The following is a 17,441-nucleotide window of genomic DNA, read 5'->3' as shown; positions in this document are numbered from 1 at the left end:
ACATCTGGTTGACAGCTGTCAACCAGATGTGGCTCTGGCATTGACCCAAGGGTCGTTTGGCTCTGTGGATGTCCTCATTCTGGGCCTCCAAGGCCAGCTCATGCCCACAGTCCTGTGCTAGAGGCCACCCACCAAGCCCAGCAAACACATGGCTCCCAGGTGCTTCCCTGCATCTCCACTGCTCTTCCCAGCCCTGAAGACATCTTGCCTAAGTTGCAAGCTGGGAGTGATGCCAGGATCCAGTTCCTTAGCTGGTGACTGTCCTGGCCTTAAAATTAATTCTGGTAGAGGTGGGTAGTAAGCACCAAAGAATGTAGAACATGATATGGATGGAAAATTCAAAACAGAAAATGTCATCATTTCTTTTTCTTGAATACTGGGAAAGGACCATCATTATCCCATTCTAGGGGTCCTTGGCCATCTCAGGGTAAGGCCAGGGTTCAGTGGCAGCAAACTAAGACCAATGGAGGTTTGGGGAGGTCCCTGGGGAGGTGTGAGAGTGATGGGAGGGAGCCTCTCTTGGAAGCCTCCTCATTCCCTGGCTCCCAGTCCCAGGATGGGTGGAGGTTTCCCCAGGACCAGTGCAGCAGAGGGAGGCCTCACCTGCCGGCAGACCCGGGACTTCTCCAGCAGAAATTGCTCGATGCGTGCACCCTCGATCACCCCACTAGGGTTGAAGTGGATGTCGATATACTTCCCAAAGCGGCTTGAGTTATCATTTCGGATTGTCTTGGCATTTCCGAAGGCTGAGGGCCAGAGGGTGATGCCCATGATGGGAGCAGAGAAGAGAAAATTTACTTTGAGTGGGATCATCTGGGAAGGCTTCTAAGAGGAGGTGGCTGAGCCCAGAGTTGAAGGATGGGTAGCGTTGCACTAGAAAGTGGTGACAGCCAAGAGTATGCCGAGAGGAAGACAAAGTGCAAGTAAAGGCGCAGATGTCAGTAAGCATGGGGTGTATTTGCAGGGGGGATGTTTGGCTGGAGCATAAAATACAGGAGGAAAGCAGTGGAAGATAGATGGAACTAGTTAGTAGCATAGAGCCTTGAATGCCAGGCTAAGAAGTTTAGAATTAGTCTGTGGGTGATGGGGGAGGCAGGAAAGCTTCTGAGGGAGTGTGGGAACAGATTTGTATTTTAGAAAGATTGCTCAGGCTGAAGCTGGGGCTGGCTTTGAGAGGGCAAGCTTGCAGGGAGAATAGCAACAGCTGGCAGGGACTAGGCTCAGAGGAGGTCAGAGCAGAAGGCATCTGGATTGCAGCATGATCCAAAGTGCATTTCATAGAGCTGTTTCTGCAAGCTGATTCGAGCCACAATAAGAAAGACCCTTTGCATTGCATCTTATTGCATACACACCCTCACCTGCACACATTAGTAAAAGAAAATATTCAGTACTGGTTCTGACCAAGAACAATGCACTGGGGTATTTTCTATTCTATGCAATTTAATTTGTCCTAAAAGACTGATTTCATGATCCAGTGGTGGGTTGGGATGCAAGTTGACAATACTACCATACAGCATTAGTCCCATGAGAAAAGGAAAAGGGTTCCTTGGTGTCCGCCTTGAGGTATCCTGACAGACAGCAGAGGCTCCTATAGGGGCTAGCTATGCTTGGGAAACCTACTTCATATTGTTGAACCCAGTGGCAGATCTCTCTTCAAGAAAGAGCCTGACGTAGGCCCCTTTGGGTAGAAATCGGCAAGCTGATTCTGAAATGTATATGGAAAGGTAAAGCACCTACGATGGCCAATTTTGAAAAGGAAGAACAAAACTGGGGGTCGTGATTGAAAAACTGACTAAGCTATAGAACTAAGCTACAGAAATCCAGACAGTGTGGCATTGGCAGAAGGGTATTCAGAGAGCAACAGAACAGAATAGAGAATCCAGAAACAGACCCACACATGGATGGCCAACTGATTTTAGACAAAGGTGCAAAGGCCACTCAATGGAGAAAGAATAGTCTTTTTGACAAATGGGGCTGAAATTATTGGATAGCCTTCTGAAAGAAAAGAAGAAAAGAAAGGGAAGGGAAAAATGAGAAAAAAGCAGAAACTCGACTTATACCTTGCACCATAGAAAAAATCAACACAAAATAGATCATGGACCTAAATGTAAAAGCTAAAACTGCACCACATCCAGAAGAAAACATAAAAGAAAATCTCTGGATTAGGCAAAGATTTCTTTCTTTTTCTTTTTTTTTTAGAGAGGGAAGGGGGAGGGGCAGAGGGAGAGAGAGAATTTAGCGGAGCGGGACACGGAGTTTGATCTCACGACCCTGAGATCATGACCCGAGCCAAAATCAAGAGCTGAATGCTTAACCGACTGAGCCACCCAGGTGCCCCAAAGATTTCTTAAATACGACACCAAAGGCATGATCAATAACAGAAACAAAAATAAATTGAACTTTATGGAAATCAAAAACTTCTGGCCTATAAAAGACCCTGTTGAAAGAATGAAGGGACAAACTACAGACTGGGGCAAAATATTTGCAAAACACATATCTTATAAGGGGCTTGTATCCAGAAGATATAAAGAACTCATAAATCGTTAATAAGGAATCAACTCAATTTAAAAATGGGCAAAAGGTTTGAATAGACACAGAGAAGATACCCAGATAGGAAATAAGCCCATGAAAAGACGCCATTAGCTGTTAGGGAAACTTGAATTAAGGCTATGGTGAGACACCACTCCGCGCCCCCTGCGGTAGCAAACCAACACCCTGGCAGTACCAAGTGCTGGCGAGGACGTGGAGCGACCAGGACTCTCATATTTTGCTGCTGGGAATGCAAGATGGTACAGCCACTTTGGGAAACATTTTGACAGTTTGTGACAAAGGTAAATGGCTCACCATTTGACCCAACAATTTCATGCCTAACATGTTTATTCAGGAGAAAAACACATGTTCACACCAAAACCTGTACGCAACTGTCTGTAAAGCTTTATTCATAATCACTAAAAACTATAAACAACCCGGGTGTCCTTCAGCTGGTGAATAGACCAACTGTGACACTTCTACGTCGATAAAAGAAATGAATTACTGATGCAGACAACGGCATGAAAAATCCCAGATGCATCATGCTAACAAGAGTAGGCAGACCCAAAAGACGGCACACCATAGGATTTCATTTATATAAGCTTCTGGAGAAGATAAAACTACAGTTGACCCTTGAACAATGTGGGGGTTAACGGTGCTCACTCCCCGTGCAGTTGAAAACCTGTGTATAACTTTTGACTCCTCAGAACTTAACTACTGATAGCCCATTGTTGACTGGAAGCCTTACTGATAACATAGTCAATTAACACATTTTGTATGTTGTATGTATCGTGTACTGTCTTCTCACAATAATCTAGAGAAAAGAATTTATCGAAAAAAGTCCACATGTAAGTGGACCTGCACAATTCAAACCCTCATTGCTCAAGGGTTAGCTGTATCGAGGGGAAAATGGACAAATCAGTGGTTGCCAAAGGTTGGGGTTGGGAAGGGAGTTGACTACAAGGGAAGGGAAGTTTGGGGCTGATAGGAACATTCCATACATGACTAAGATGGGCATTCTATGACTGTATGAGTTTGTCAAAACTCATACTGTATATTGAAAAAGGTGAACTTGTACTGTATGTAAAACATACCTGTGTTATAAAGAAACAGAGAAAACGCGCTGACCGTGGCTGGTCACTGGGGGTCCAAGTCACACATTTCTGGGCTGCCCCCACCAGAGACTGAGCGAGGGGGCATGGGCCTGGCATTGCACCCAATGCAGGCCTCCTTTAATGGGCACTCTGCTCTGAGCTCCCCCTTGGGCTAGCCAAGACCCCGACAGATCTGCACACAGCTTGAACCTCATCCTGCCAATTCCACTCTTCCCTTTCCTGAGTGTCCTACAGGTACTCCAGTCAGGATGCTTTTCCTGCTTGTTCCTGCCACTTCCCCCTTCGTCTTGCTCAGGGGTAGCCCTCAGCTGACCTCTTGCAGTCTTAACACCAGCTTATCAACTGCCTCACAGGTGACCCAAGTGGACACACCCAGCATTTCCCAAACCAATTTCATCTCAGGGTCCTTATTTAAAAGGAATACTTGTCTTGATCCTGTGGAAAACACACTTAGTGAAAGCTTGTAGGGTCATCAGTTTTGTCCCTTCGTGCTTCCCGGGAACCCCCACACTACCATCCACCCCGTGCTCATTTTTCCTGTCCTGAGGGATCCGAGAAGTCGCAGAAAGGGTACGATCCTCTCCCTCCCCACGGGCACCTCCTGGTAGGAAGGTTCCAGCCCTGCAGGGCCAGGGGAGGGGGGCTGCTCCTGAGGGTGACCACTCACCTTCCAGGATGGGATTGGCCTCCAGGACCTGCTGCTCAATCCACGAATGCTGGCCGCTGACGGTGGCCAGGAACTGCAGGATGAGCTTGGTGGTCTCCGTCTTCCCTGCCCCAGACTCCCCACTGCAAAGAGGACCCTCAGGGCGTCAGTCTGTCAAACAGCCATGTCTTCAATACCCTAGGCTGGTCTGCAAACCCCCCACAGGCCCGCTTTCAGGTCTGAATGGGAACTCCCCCTCCCTGTGCACAAGTCCCACCGCATTTCCCCTGTGGGTCTCAGCTGTCTACTTTGTATAAGTTATTGCTGTGTTCCTCTTTTCTGCCCTGCCTTGGATGTGAGCCCCTTGAGCATGGTTGTATCTGGTTTATTCCAGTGTCACTGGCCCAGGGCTCAGTAACTACAGATGAATGAACAGGACCAGACGATGCAATATTTTGATGTAACATCCTCTTTATGAGCCGTGAGTTTATGTGGGCCAGAGGGGAGACTGCGACTCCGGGTTGTAGGTTTGAGCCCCACGCTGGGTGTAGAAATTATGTAAAAAAAAATAAAATCTTAAAAACAACCAACAATTGAGGAAAATCAGAAGTAACATAAAGGGGGACGATTAGTTATGGTCGCTCTGGTCAGAGAACATCATGCAGCCATTAGAACCAAGTCTATACAGAGCTCTCAATTACATGGACAATGCTTATTAGGCACAGTAAAGTGACAAATGTCCCTACTATTCAGTAGAATTTTAACTAAGTGGATAGGGGAAGCTTTTTCTTCCAAAAGTATCTAGGAATTTTTTCTGAGAATATTTTTCTGAAATTTTATAAAATTTTCATATTGAAGATACATTAATTTCATAATGGTGAGGTATGAAAATTAGTTTTTAGAAGTTCCTTAGGGAGTTTAATGAAGTTAAAAATATACTCATGTCTGGCATATCGCACACACTCGGGTTTGTAGTGATTACTGTATTATTATTGAGGCTTGCATGTCACTTTTGGGTAAATTATTTTTCATTATGGGAGATGTCAAACATTACAAATGGAGGCTGAATAGTGTCTTACTAATAAAAGCAATGCCTGTCACCTGGTTAGAAATGCAGACTCCTAGGCCTACCCAGCTCTGCTCAGTCAGAATCTGCATTTTCACAAGATCCCCAGGAGATTCCTGCACCTTACGGTTTGCATTATGAGCTCCCACAGTCCCATTTCCAGCTTCAACTCCTGGCCCATTTTGTTTCCCATGCTGTACTATTTTGAAGCAAATCCCAGACAAATACTGTTTCATCTGACAGTATTCATTTTAAGAAAAGTTTTGATCAAAAATGTTCACAATTACTATGCAAGCCAAGTCAGTCCAATCAACAAACCTCCACCGCCTGCCTCGAACATAAGTTCCCCAAACAACCCTCCGAGGTAGAGACAGGATACTGAGGGCAGAGCGGAGGTGACTTGCTTATGGCTTTTCTTATGGCCTTGGGGGAGGCGAGGGCAGGAAGAGAAGGCAGTTTGACTCAGAGTGATGTTCTGTTCATGCAAAAAGCCACAGATAAGGGTACTCTGCCCTCTTCTTGAGCCACTGCTGTCCTGGAGGTGAAGGCTGGCCCAGTGAGCTTCCAGGCCAGCCTGGGGCCCAGCTCTGCTCGGGAAGCCTCTTGCAGTGAGGCTGGTCCTCCCATTCCTGGGGTGGGGGGGTGGGTGGCGGGGCACATTGGGAGCACACGGAGTGGAGAGGCAGAGCCCGGGAGGGAGACAGAGCACCAACCCTCCTTGGCGTATAACTCCATTCACTTCCCAAGAAGTGGAAGTCACCCCAGGACACTTCTCCGTCTTCTTTCCAGTGCCCTGGGTTCCCTACTTAACAGCTGTGTGTCTGGGAAAGGATCTCAGCCTCCCTGGTGCTAAGTACCACGCCGCCCGCAACAGTAAAACAGGAATAAGAGTATCTACTTCAGAGGGTTGCTGAGGACAGTAAATGCGATCATCTATGCTATAGGACTTCATTCTGGTCTCCGTGCCATCATCCCGTGCAGAGAGGCCATGCTTCGTCTGCCCTCCACCTACAGCAGCAGCCCCATCATGGTCTTTCCTCTTGCCCTGCAGTGCTGTTCTTCAAAGCTTTCATTACCTGCCTGAAAAATTGGCTTATTTATCGCCTGTGTGTCTCCCCTTCTAGAATGTAAGCTCCATGAGGCAGGGATTTTAGTCCCTTTCATTTGCTGCTGTCTCCCCACGGTAGTACAATGCGGGGCGTACAACTGGAGCACTGTGGGACCTCAAATGAGTGAATGAATGAATGAAGGAATGAATGAACGACTCTACTATAGCGCCAAGCAATGTGCCCTGGAGGCAAATTCCACCCCCTCCTTCCTTTCCCTCTCCCTCCCTTCCTTCCTTACCAGGAGGGCCTGTGCAGGAAGCAGGGAGGCCAGGCCAGGCCAGGCAGGGGGTCTTTGAAGCAGGGTCAGGATCTGGACTGGAGGAGGACATGTCCCTCCTGGGCCCCAGCAACCTGAGAGCTGGCCCCTGCACCTGCTGCTACCCCTGTCCTCACCCGAGGCCTGCCCAGAGATTTTTTTTTTTTTTTTTTTTTTTTTTAGTGAGACCTCTCCTGTTTGACCCCTGAGCCCCCTAGCATCTATTCTGGGTGCCATTCAATGTGCCTATCCCATTTTTCCTTCCTTGTCTCAGGAAATATTCACTGAGGGCAGGGCAGTCCAGGCTCTGCTAATACAGTGGAAGAGCAGGTTCTGCAGGAAGGAAGCCCTGGAGGGACTTGTCAGGCTGGAGGGGCAGTAGGGGCCAGGGGCAGGCCAGCTGGGGTATTTGCCGCTGAAGGGGAGCCCCTAAATAAAACAGGCCAGCCGGGGGCTCGTTGGGAGAGGTTTAGGGAGAGGAGGTGCTCCCTGCTTTGCTAGACATTCAAGGCTGTGCCCGGCCCATCTGACCCCCCCAGGAATGTGGGGAGCCTGACCCCCACCTGATAATGCAGCACTGGTCCCTGTTGTTCCTCTTCATGTTGAAGTAGCAGTTGTTGGCGATGGCAAAGACGTGTGGGGGGAGTTCGCCCATGTGGCGATTGTAATACAGCTGCGCCTGCTCCGGGGTGTAGAGGGGCAGCACCTGGAATGGGTTCACGGCCACCAGGATGGAGCCTGTGTAGGTCTGGGGACGGGAGCAGATGGTTAGTGCCCTCTGCTCTGAAGGCCCACACTGCCCGGGCCTGACCTTGGCCTGGGGTGCAACCCACTGAGGGCTACCAGGCCTGGCTGAGCCTGGCGGGGAAGTGAGGTCTGATTCTGGGCCGGGGAGACAAGACGCTCAGCTGCTCAGATCCTCCCTTTGGAAAGATGGGGGTGTTTACTATGAATGAGAGCTGGGGGCAAAGATTAAATGAGGTGCTCTATGTTAAATGTTTAACATTCTGTCTGGTATTTAGAAGGCTCAATAAAAATAGGCTGACTTTATGAGTCTTCACCTGCCTCCCACAGGGGACTCCGTGAGGCTGGCCAGCAACGGTAGCCTCCACTGATCCCTCCTAGGATCCCTGGTCAGGACCACCTGCTCATCTGGAGCCCCCGAGGTGCCCGACTGCCCCTCTGGGGGTGACACAGGGATAGCCACCTCGTCAAGTCACATGATTATCCACATCCTAGTTTTCATTTTAAGAATGGAGAGTTCAATCTCTCTGACTCCAAGTACTGTGACAATCAGATAAAAGAATGCAAGCATAAGCTCTTTGGAAAGGATAAAGGATAAGCTCATTTTAGCTTATTGGCGTTATCAGTCCCAGGAGCTCTGACTCACATTCAGGCAGAGTGGACTCAGCGTGCCCTGTCCCTTCTCTCCTGCAGGGCCTCCTCACTCTCCTGACCAGCCCTCCCCTCTCTTTGGGGTCCGCTGCTCATTCTCCCACTGCTTTGATCGTTCTAGAAAGGCTGCCCAGAGCCACCCCAGCCACCTCTCACCAGGAGAGACCCCAGGCAGGCAGTGACTTCCTAGGCCACACCCAGTTAGGGCAGGGCTGGCATCAGTTTTGAATGCTGCCTCTCCTGGGAATATCTGCATTGGAACAGGGATGCGAGCCTTAGGGCTGGGGTGAACCTCCCATCCACTGCCAGGCTTTGGGAGAAGGACCCACATCTACCCACACAGCCCTTCTGGCCATCACAGGACTCATTTCACAGGGGGACAGGGGTCTTCTGCCTGGTGACTCTGTCTCTGCCACATGCCTAGGAAGGGGCCAGGCAGACAATGCCTACCCCCACGGCCTCCGGTCCATTTGGCCATCAGAGCAGGCCTTCCACTGAGCCATAGTACTAACTGAGCACCTACTGTGTGCCAGGCACTGTGCTGGCATGCTACACATCAGCTTTCTGAGACCTCAAAAGTATTGTCACCCTACTCATTTTGGATCAGGGAGCAGAGATGGAGAAGCGTTAAGTTCCTTGTTCCTTGCCCATCTCATGTACTGAGGGCATGGGCAGTGGGGACTGAACCAGCTGTGCCTGGCTCCAAACCCACACTGCCTGTTTTTTTTCCGCCCCCCCCCAGCCAGGAGGTCAGTGCCTGTGGACCGAACCCCCTGAACTGGGGGGTGGGAATGGGGGACTCACATAGATCTTGTGCTTCTGATAGCGGATCAGGAGGTTGTGCACCATGCCTGCCTCGTTCAGCTCCCCCAGGCGGATCATGTCATCCACGCCTTGTACTGAGTTGGGGTGCATGGGGCTGAGGGTGTCAAGGTCCTCTGCTCGGATCCAGTGTTCCTGGAACAAAGGACACAGACTCCCCTGAAGGGCAGCCAACCCGCTGCTCTTCTTCTCCAAGTTCCCAGGAGATCAGCTGACCTGGTGGCTTGACTAGTCTCTGGCAGAGGTCAAGGGAAACCTGAGGCAGGATCAGGGCAGATTGGGGTCGGAGAAAGAATGTGTCCAGAGCCACGGGTCAGTGTATAGCTGGGGCTAATGGCACGTTTCAGACCAGGGTCAGAGGAACTTGTAGCCAGAAGTCAGATTTGGCTGTGATTAGGATCAGGGACAGTTTGCAGCTGGGGGCCTCACAGATTGTTAGAATAAGAGCATGCAAGTAAAAGTGCTTTTTAAACTGTAAAACATCATTTTGCAAATAGAAGATATTATTGTTCATCTTTTCCTGGCTTCCCTAATATGGAGCTCACAGGTCACAGCCTAGAATCTTCTCCCTCGAGGCCAAATTTCCACATGCCCCATGCTGTAGCACCTCAGCAAAGAGGTCAGCACGAGGAGGACTAAAGGGACCAGCTGGACCCCTCACACTGCACGCCCTTCCCCAGGGCACTGTGCTTGGCCGGGCTTGCTCCCCCAACCCCAGGTGGCTGAGCTGCAGCCCTGCAGGCCACCACAGCTTCCCACTTCTCTCTCACCTGGGCTGTTTTGTTCAGCATGAGCTGAGCCTCATCCCCTTCCTCATCACATTCTGGGGCCTCTTCGCCATGTATCTTTCTCGAACACCTCTCCATTTCTCCTTTTTGTCCTTCCAGCTCACCCTCTTTACTTTGCAAACCTGCTTTCTGCCGCCATCTCCTCTCTGCCACAGACCCTTCCTCACTTCACTCCTTCTTGCTCCCCTAATTGGCCAAGTTTTCCAACTACCAACTTGCTCCCTGCTCTTTGATTATAGAAACACTCCCCAAGACAGACCCGTGATGTTTACCATGACAAGACCCCACTGTGGTCTGTCCTGCCAGGTAGGATCCCCCCACTTGGGGTCTGGAACCCCTGGTGTTGGGGAGCAGCACCAGAAGAGGAGAGGGGCTCAGGGCCCTGGAGGGATGGGGGTAGGGGTGGGCCCTGAGCCCCTAGACAGCCTGGCCACACTGACCTTGCCTTCATCATCTTCAACCAAGATCTTGCCAGGCTTTGTTTCCTTGACAATGCACCCGATGGCCACACTGGTCTTGTTGGCAGAGAGGGGGCTCAGCCACACATGGTCACCCTGGAGAGCAGAGAGAAGACAGTGGTCAGATGCCTGCTCCACATTCCCCTTCCTGCTCAAGACTTACCCTCTCCTGGGGGCTGTCGCTTCCAACCAGGACCCCCCAAGGTGGCTGGGGTGCGGTCTCCCCCACACCCCTTCCTCCTGCTCCTCTTCATCTTTCCTTCTCCTCCTTCTTCCTTCCCTCCTTCCCTGCCCTCTCTTGCTCTTGCCGGGATGGTAGTGGGAGGTGGGAGGTAGCAGGGGAAGATTCCCTGGCCTTGCTTGGTTCTAGGAAACAGACAAGCCATATTTGTAGGAAAACAGTCCCACTGTGAGTTGGAAAAAGTCTTTGCCCTGTGAATAGCTCTATAGCACCCAAACCCTTTGGGTGGGGAGAAGCAAAGACCAAACTCTCACTAGGTTTCTGCTAGCCTGCAACATGTCATTGACCCACATGAACTTCCTTCTGATCCAAGAAAGCTCACTCCATTCAAAGAGGAGTAATCCAAAAGGAATCAGCACAGGTCTACATACAAAGATACTGAAATCCAAAATGAGGAAAGGAGGAGGTGAATTATTCTCACCAGGGAAAAACCAACCAACCAACCAACAAAACTGCCATGCAACAGTGGAAAGTTGTGGTCAAGTATTTCACCATGGCTTCCAAAACCTTATTGAAGAGTAGAGCAGGAGCAAGAGCTCAGAAATCAGATGCTGAGACAACTGAAAAGGATGAGATGTGAATTGGCAAAGCTCGAGAAAGAATCGGAAGAAAAGAGATAAACATGGACCAGAAACGAAAACAGAATTGGAAACAGCAGAGGAACAAGCACTACTATACTAAAAGCACAGTGAAGATCACTGAAGACAGGAGGAGAGAGTGAGAAGAAGGACACACAAATGTTTAAAGTGAGGATTAGGAAGAAAAAGATAGATAAGGAAGATGGACAAAAATACACATAAGTGCCCGAAGAAGGTAACTAGAAATAAAACCCAGGAAGATTATTTAAAGTTATAATTCAAGACAACTTTCCAGAAATAAAAGAAGCCTTGCATCTGTGGATTGAAAGCACACTGGGTCCCAGGAAATAAAGACAAAGAAAAATCAGCTCTAGGACATAGACTAGTGAAGGTTATTGAACTTAAAAAACAAAGAAATAATTTTGAGGATGTAGGCAGACAAAAAGATAAGTTCACTTATAAGGAGAAAATTCAGGACAAAGTCAAATCCTATGTGAGGGCTGAACCACTCCTACAAAGATCTCAAGAAAAGAGCAACCCACTTATTAGGATGGCCACTATCAAAAGAGCAGAAAACAACAAGTGTTAGAGAGGATGTAGAGACATTGGAACTTTTATACACTGTTGGTAGGATTGTAAACTGGTGCAGCCACTGGGGAAAACAATATGGAAGTTCCTCAAAAAATTAAAAATAGAACTACCGTATGACCTAGCAATCCCACCTCTGAGTATACATCCAAAGAAATTCAAAAAAAGATCTTGAAGACATATTTGTACTCCCATGCATTGCAGCATTATTCACAATAGCCAGATGTGAAAGCAACCCAAGGGTCCATTGACAGATAAGCAAATAAACAAAATATGATATATACATACAATGGAATATCATGCAGCCTTAAAAAAAAAAAAAAGGAATCCTATCATATGGTACAATGTGGATGGACCTCCAGGACATTATGCTAAGTGAGATAAGCCAGTCACAAAAGGACAAATGCTGCATTATTTCACTCATAAGAAGTATCTAAAGTAGGGATATGCATTGATACCCTCGGGGCTTAGTGCGTCAGAGAGGGCTTCTGCAGAGTGTCCTATGCTCAAACATCTCTGCCTTCTATTTAGAAGGGGGCGTTCCCATCTTTAGGGTGTAAGAAGATGCTAGAGGATGGTGCCAGTTTAGGTGCCGCTAAAGATCAAGAGAAATTCATAGGAAAATGGAAAAGCAAAAGTTCTGATGTTTTGCTTTGGATTTCGCCAAGTTAATCAACTTTCTGAGTCCTCTTTTCAAAAAGGTACCCTACGGCTGTTAATGGAAGAGATGTGCTTAGACTGGAACCCTGATGCAGTATTAATCAGTATCCAAAAAAATTCCTCCCCATCTACCACGATGGTTAGCTTGGTTGACTCTGGTACAAATCCCAGCTCTTCTCAGTTACTTAAAATCTTAAGGGTCAATAGGACCAAAAGGAAAAAAGGGCTGTTTCCTATCCACTTGTTTTTGTCTTCAAGTTTTCCTCTTCCAATGCTACAAAAATTGTTATGGAAAAGGAAAGGGAAGGTTCAGAAGTTTTACCTTTTAGTTTATCAAGTTAAATCAACCTGGGTGGTCCATTTGTGAAAAGGTGAGTAAGAAAGTTGATAATAAAAATATACAAAAATTAACATACTAAAGGTTTGAAAAGTCTTTTAAATGTCATACATATAAGAGAAAAGTGCACACATCATAAGAATACAGCTTGAGGAATTATCATAATTACTGTCATCAAGGTAAAAAAATAGAGCATAACCAGCATCCCAGAGGTTCCCCACCTCTTCCTTCCCAGTTGCTCTGCCACACCCTTTTTCCTCCTCCAATGTAGCCATTACTTTGACTTTTAACACCATAGAATAGTTTTTTTTTTTTTAAGATTTTTTATTTATTTATTTGAGAGAGACAGAATGAGAGAGAGCAAGCACATGAGAGGGGGGAGGGTCAGAGGGAGAAGCAGACTCCCCGCCGAGCAGGGAGCCCGACGCGGGACTCGATCCAGGGACTCCAGGATCATGACCTGAGCCGAAGGCAGTCGCTTAACCAACTGAGCCACCCAGGTGCCCCCATAGAATAGTTTTATCTATTTTTAAATGTTATATAAATGGAATCACACAGCATGTAAAAAAAAAATACCTGAAGTAGTTAAAATCATAGAAACAGAAGGTAGAAAGGTGGTTGCCAAAGGCTGCAGAAGGAAGGGAAAACAGTGTTTAATGAGCACCGAATTCCAAGTTTGCAAGATAAAAAGTTCTCAGATCCGTTCACAACAATGTGAATATACTTAATACTGACAGGGGTGCCTGGGTGGCTCAGTCGTTAAGCGTCTGCCTTCGGCTTAGGTCATGATCCCGGGGTCCTGGGATCGAGCCCTGCATCGGGTTCCCTGCTCAGCAGAGAGCCTGCTTCTCCCTCTCCCTTTGCCTCTCTGCCTACTTGTGCTCTCTCTCTATCTCTCTGTCAAATGAACAAATAAAATCTTAAAAAAAAAAAAATTTGTTAAGACGGTAAATTTAATGTTGTGTGTTTTTTACCACAATGGAAAAAAAAGAAAAAGAAATCAAATAATTTTTTACCCAAATTGTCATTCACTGGAATATAAAGGTAACAAGCATTTTTGAAGATGTAATATTATTCCCATTAGCCTTCTGGAAAAAAAAATTGGGGAACAAACTTCAGTGGATAGTACAAGGAATGAAAATAGATTCACACCAACACACATGATCATGAAGTTTCAAAATACTTGGGACAAAGAGAAAATCATGAAAGCTTTCAGAGAGAAAAAATAAGTTTTATACAAAGGCTTAAAAATTAGAATGGTATCAGACTTCTCAACAGCAATGCTGGAAGCCAGAAGACAACGTGGAATAGACATCTTCACAATTCTTAGGGAAAATTCTATCCAGTAATGGAACCCTATGCCCAGCTGACATTCATACTTGACCAAGCATAAATTAGACATGAAAGTTGTTAAAAAACATTTACCTCCTATGTGCCCTTTCTCAGCAAGGTATTATAGGATCTGCTAGATCAAAATGAGGGAGTAAACCAAGAGAAAGACCTTGGTTCCAGGAAAAGGGATTCAGTATAAAGGAGAGGCAAAAGGCATATTCAGGGTGGCTGTGAAGGAGACCCCAAGATGATGTCAAGATGTATGCCTCAGCAAGAAACAACAAATGTTGGAGAGGTTGTGGTGAAAGGGGAACCCTCTTACACTGTTCGTGGGAATGCAAGTTGGTACAGTCACTTTGGAAAACAGTGAGGAGGTTCTTCAAAAAATTAAAAATAGAGCTACCCTATGACCCAGCGATTGCACTACTGGGTATTTACCCCAAAGACACAGATGTAGTGAAAAGAAGGGCCACATGCACCTCAATGTTCATAGCAGCAATGTCCACAATAGCCAAACTGAGGAAAGAGCTGAGATGCCCTTCAACAGACGAATGGATAAAGAAGATGTCCATATATACAATGGAATATTACTCAGCCATCAGAAAGGATGAATACCCAAATTTTGCATCAACATGGATGGGACTGGAGGAGATTATGCTAAGTGAAATAAGTCAAGCAGAGAAACTCAATTATCATATGGTTTCACTTATTTGTGGAACATAAGGAATAGCATGGGGGACATTAGGAGAAGGAAGGGAAAAATGAAGGGGGCAGAAATCGGAGGGGGAGACGAACCATGAGAGACTATGGACTCTAAGAAACAAACAGGGTTTTAGAGAGAAAGGGGGGTGGAGGGATGGGTTAGCTGCATGGAGCACTGGGTATTATATGCAAACAATGAATCATGGAACACTACTTCAAAAACTAATGATGTAATGTATGGTGACTAACATAACATAATAAAATAAAATAAAATAAAATAAATTTTAAAAAATGTGTGCCTCAGAAGTAGAAGATATAGTTGAGGTATTGCAAGTCAGCAACTCTGGGAGAGATTTCCTTCTGAGGATGAGACTGGCTGAACTCCCTATGAATCAGAACATTTTGAGAGTAGACTGACATATGTGGGAGAAAGCTGGGGGTTAAAGGCATGATAAATACACAGAAAACTAAACAGGTGGAGAGAAGACAATGATAAAGCCCAGCAAAGGAAAGCACAGTGCTAGGAGTACACCACTGGCTCAACTGGGAGTAGCATTTACTTAGATAAAATAAGTAAACCCTGTATACAAATCTGATCAAAGCTAGGTTTAACAATTTGGGGAGGACAGAGACACAGGTAGTATACTTCTGAGTGCCCAGGATGGGGGTAGGCTCAAGGAGCTAAGACCTTTCTTACATGGTGGGAAGTCAGTAATAGATGATGCCTGAAGCCAAAAACTCAAATAGCACTGCAAGCATGTTCTTTCTAAACATGGAGGGAAATATCAAAGAACCAACTAGAAGGTTTGATAGTGGTCACTTCTGAGGAAAAGGAAGTGGGGGACTGATTCTTTAAATGGTGTGTCATACCATTTAAAATGAAAACTAAATTAAAGCAAGGAACAGTTGCTGTAGGATACAGAAAACCAGCATGAGCAATGTACTGGGCTAAGTGAACTAATCAAATCACATCAGAAACACCAGAGACCCAGGAGAAGCTTTCTTACAACGACGATGGAATTGCAGTGAGCAGCTGAAATGGCTGGTAGCTCACCACAGCGTGAAGATGAAAAGTCAAAGGTAGATGATGGGCATCTCACAGCAAACTTGACATTAACCAGAGATGAAAAGGAGAGACACCATTTCTGATCCAGACTTAGTGAGGAGGCGTGAGCCCGACCCGGGCTGGAAGAAGAAATCAAAGAATGTGACTTTTGTTCCCTCTATTTGGCCAAAGCTCTCCTAGGAAACAACTGAGAAACCAGGTAGCAGAAAATAGAGCTTCTTTGTGACCACCATCAGCAGGAAAACCTGTGCAAGAGCAGCCAAATCAGGAAAAGAATGCAGGAGAAGAGAAATAGCAGCAGCTATCAGCTGCAAAGAAAGTCAGAGTCTCTACTGAGATTTAAGAAACAGAGGAGGAGTTGCAGGGGAGATCCTCGGAGTCCTGAGAGTCCTCGCTGTTCTTCGTGGTGGGAAATACCTGACAGCTAGCTGCAGGAAGAGCTCTTGCTGGAGAGAAGGTGGGAGTGCCCCAGCCTGAGACCGAAATTACTGCAAGGAAGCTCAAAGACCTGAAGCCATGAACAATCTGGTTCCTGGAGACCTGGTCCTTCACACTAATGTCTCCCAAAAAGGGTGGACTGTTGGCCTACTTGCCGAAATAGGCACTGTGCCCTGATACCGGCTGCCCACCTGTGATGTCTTTCTCTTCCCATAGTGGAAGAGGTGGGCCTAGCCACCCTTCTTTAACTCAGATGGTTGGAGGGCTTGGTTTCAGGAGCCCTTGGTTGCTGGGGGATGCTGCCCCCATTCAGCAGTGTGGATCCAGCAGCTGGAGGAAACAATGGCCACTTTGTGGCTTTGCATGCAGAAGAAGAATATTTGGGGCATTTTCTTATCAAAAAGGAATTTCCACCATCTGGCTTTCCCGGGTTTGGGCTAGAATTCAGGGTGGGTTGGGGTGGGGGCTCTCCTCTGGGCCCTCAAGTTCTCTCGTCCTGCATGCACCACCCCAGCTGCCCGGAGGCCTGTGTCCCCCACCCCAACCCCAGTGCAGGGCAGGGTCTCAGCATTTGCTCCCACATGGAGCCATCTCTTGGCCACGGTGATACAGCTGAGGGAAGATGGTGCAGAGCCCGCAGTGGACATCGGGCCTAGTATTTGATTTCCATCCACTCCAAGTAAGCTCCTTGAAACTGTTGCAATGAGACAAGACAAGACAAGAGCAATCCCTTTGTCAAAGCATCTGAGCCCTAGGTCTAAGTGAGGGATCACAGCACAAGTGCGGCTGCCTGCCCAGGCCCAGAGCTTGGCCAAACTCGTTTTCTTAGGTATCGTAATCTGTCTTGTTCCTTGTGCTCCCAATGTAATCTTTCTTGTTCCTTGTGCTCCCCATGTAATCTGTCTTGTTCCTTGTGCTCCCCATGTAATCTGTCTTGTTCCTTGTGCTCCCAATGTAATCTGTTGTCTTGTTCCTTGTGCTCCCTTGCCTCGGATGTTTTCCTTGTGGGCCCTCATTGCCTCTCACTGAATGACTTGACTTAGCCTTTAGTAACTTTCCAGATAAACCCTAGGTGGGATAGGTGCGATTCTTACCAGCCGGAAGGTCGACATCTTGCGGCAGCAGCTCTTCCCAGCCTGCGTGCAGAGAGAAAGCAGAATGTCAGTCCTCATGGCCCTGCCTTGGAGCCCCCGGAGGGCAGGGGCCACGAGTGTGTCAGCATGTCCCTGAGCACCGGGCTCAAGAAGTGATGACTCTTGAATACATGGGTGAATAAGTCACAGTCCCATCCAAGTGTGAGAAGGTGCTTTCTCGG

At 47.3% G+C, this 17,441-nt stretch overlaps 1 protein-coding gene across 1 annotated transcript in view; it reads right to left on the bottom strand.

Moving 5' to 3' along the window:
* The window catches only part of MYO7B (myosin VIIB), a 74,528-nt gene extending 57,290 nt beyond the window's left edge, over positions 1 to 17,238 (bottom strand). The window contains exons 1-6 of the mRNA XM_032406092.1: positions 17,221 to 17,238; positions 10,167 to 10,280; positions 8,921 to 9,073; positions 7,285 to 7,469; positions 4,312 to 4,433; positions 604 to 746 (exon numbers count right to left, since the gene is read on the bottom strand). Of these exons, the coding sequence (XP_032261983.1) occupies positions 604 to 746; positions 4,312 to 4,433; positions 7,285 to 7,469; positions 8,921 to 9,073; positions 10,167 to 10,280; positions 17,221 to 17,238 (735 nt within the window). The remainder of the gene's footprint in view (positions 1 to 603; positions 747 to 4,311; positions 4,434 to 7,284; positions 7,470 to 8,920; positions 9,074 to 10,166; positions 10,281 to 17,220) is intronic.
* Positions 17,239 to 17,441: the final 203 nt, after the last annotated feature.

Source organism: Phoca vitulina, unplaced genomic scaffold, assembly GCF_004348235.1.
Source record: "Phoca vitulina isolate PV1807 unplaced genomic scaffold, GSC_HSeal_1.0 scaffold1, whole genome shotgun sequence".
NCBI classification, from domain to species: Eukaryota; Metazoa; Chordata; class Mammalia; order Carnivora; family Phocidae; genus Phoca; species Phoca vitulina.
Note: the sequence above shows the minus strand (reverse complement) of the source record. Positions and strands in the feature narration are given on the sequence as shown.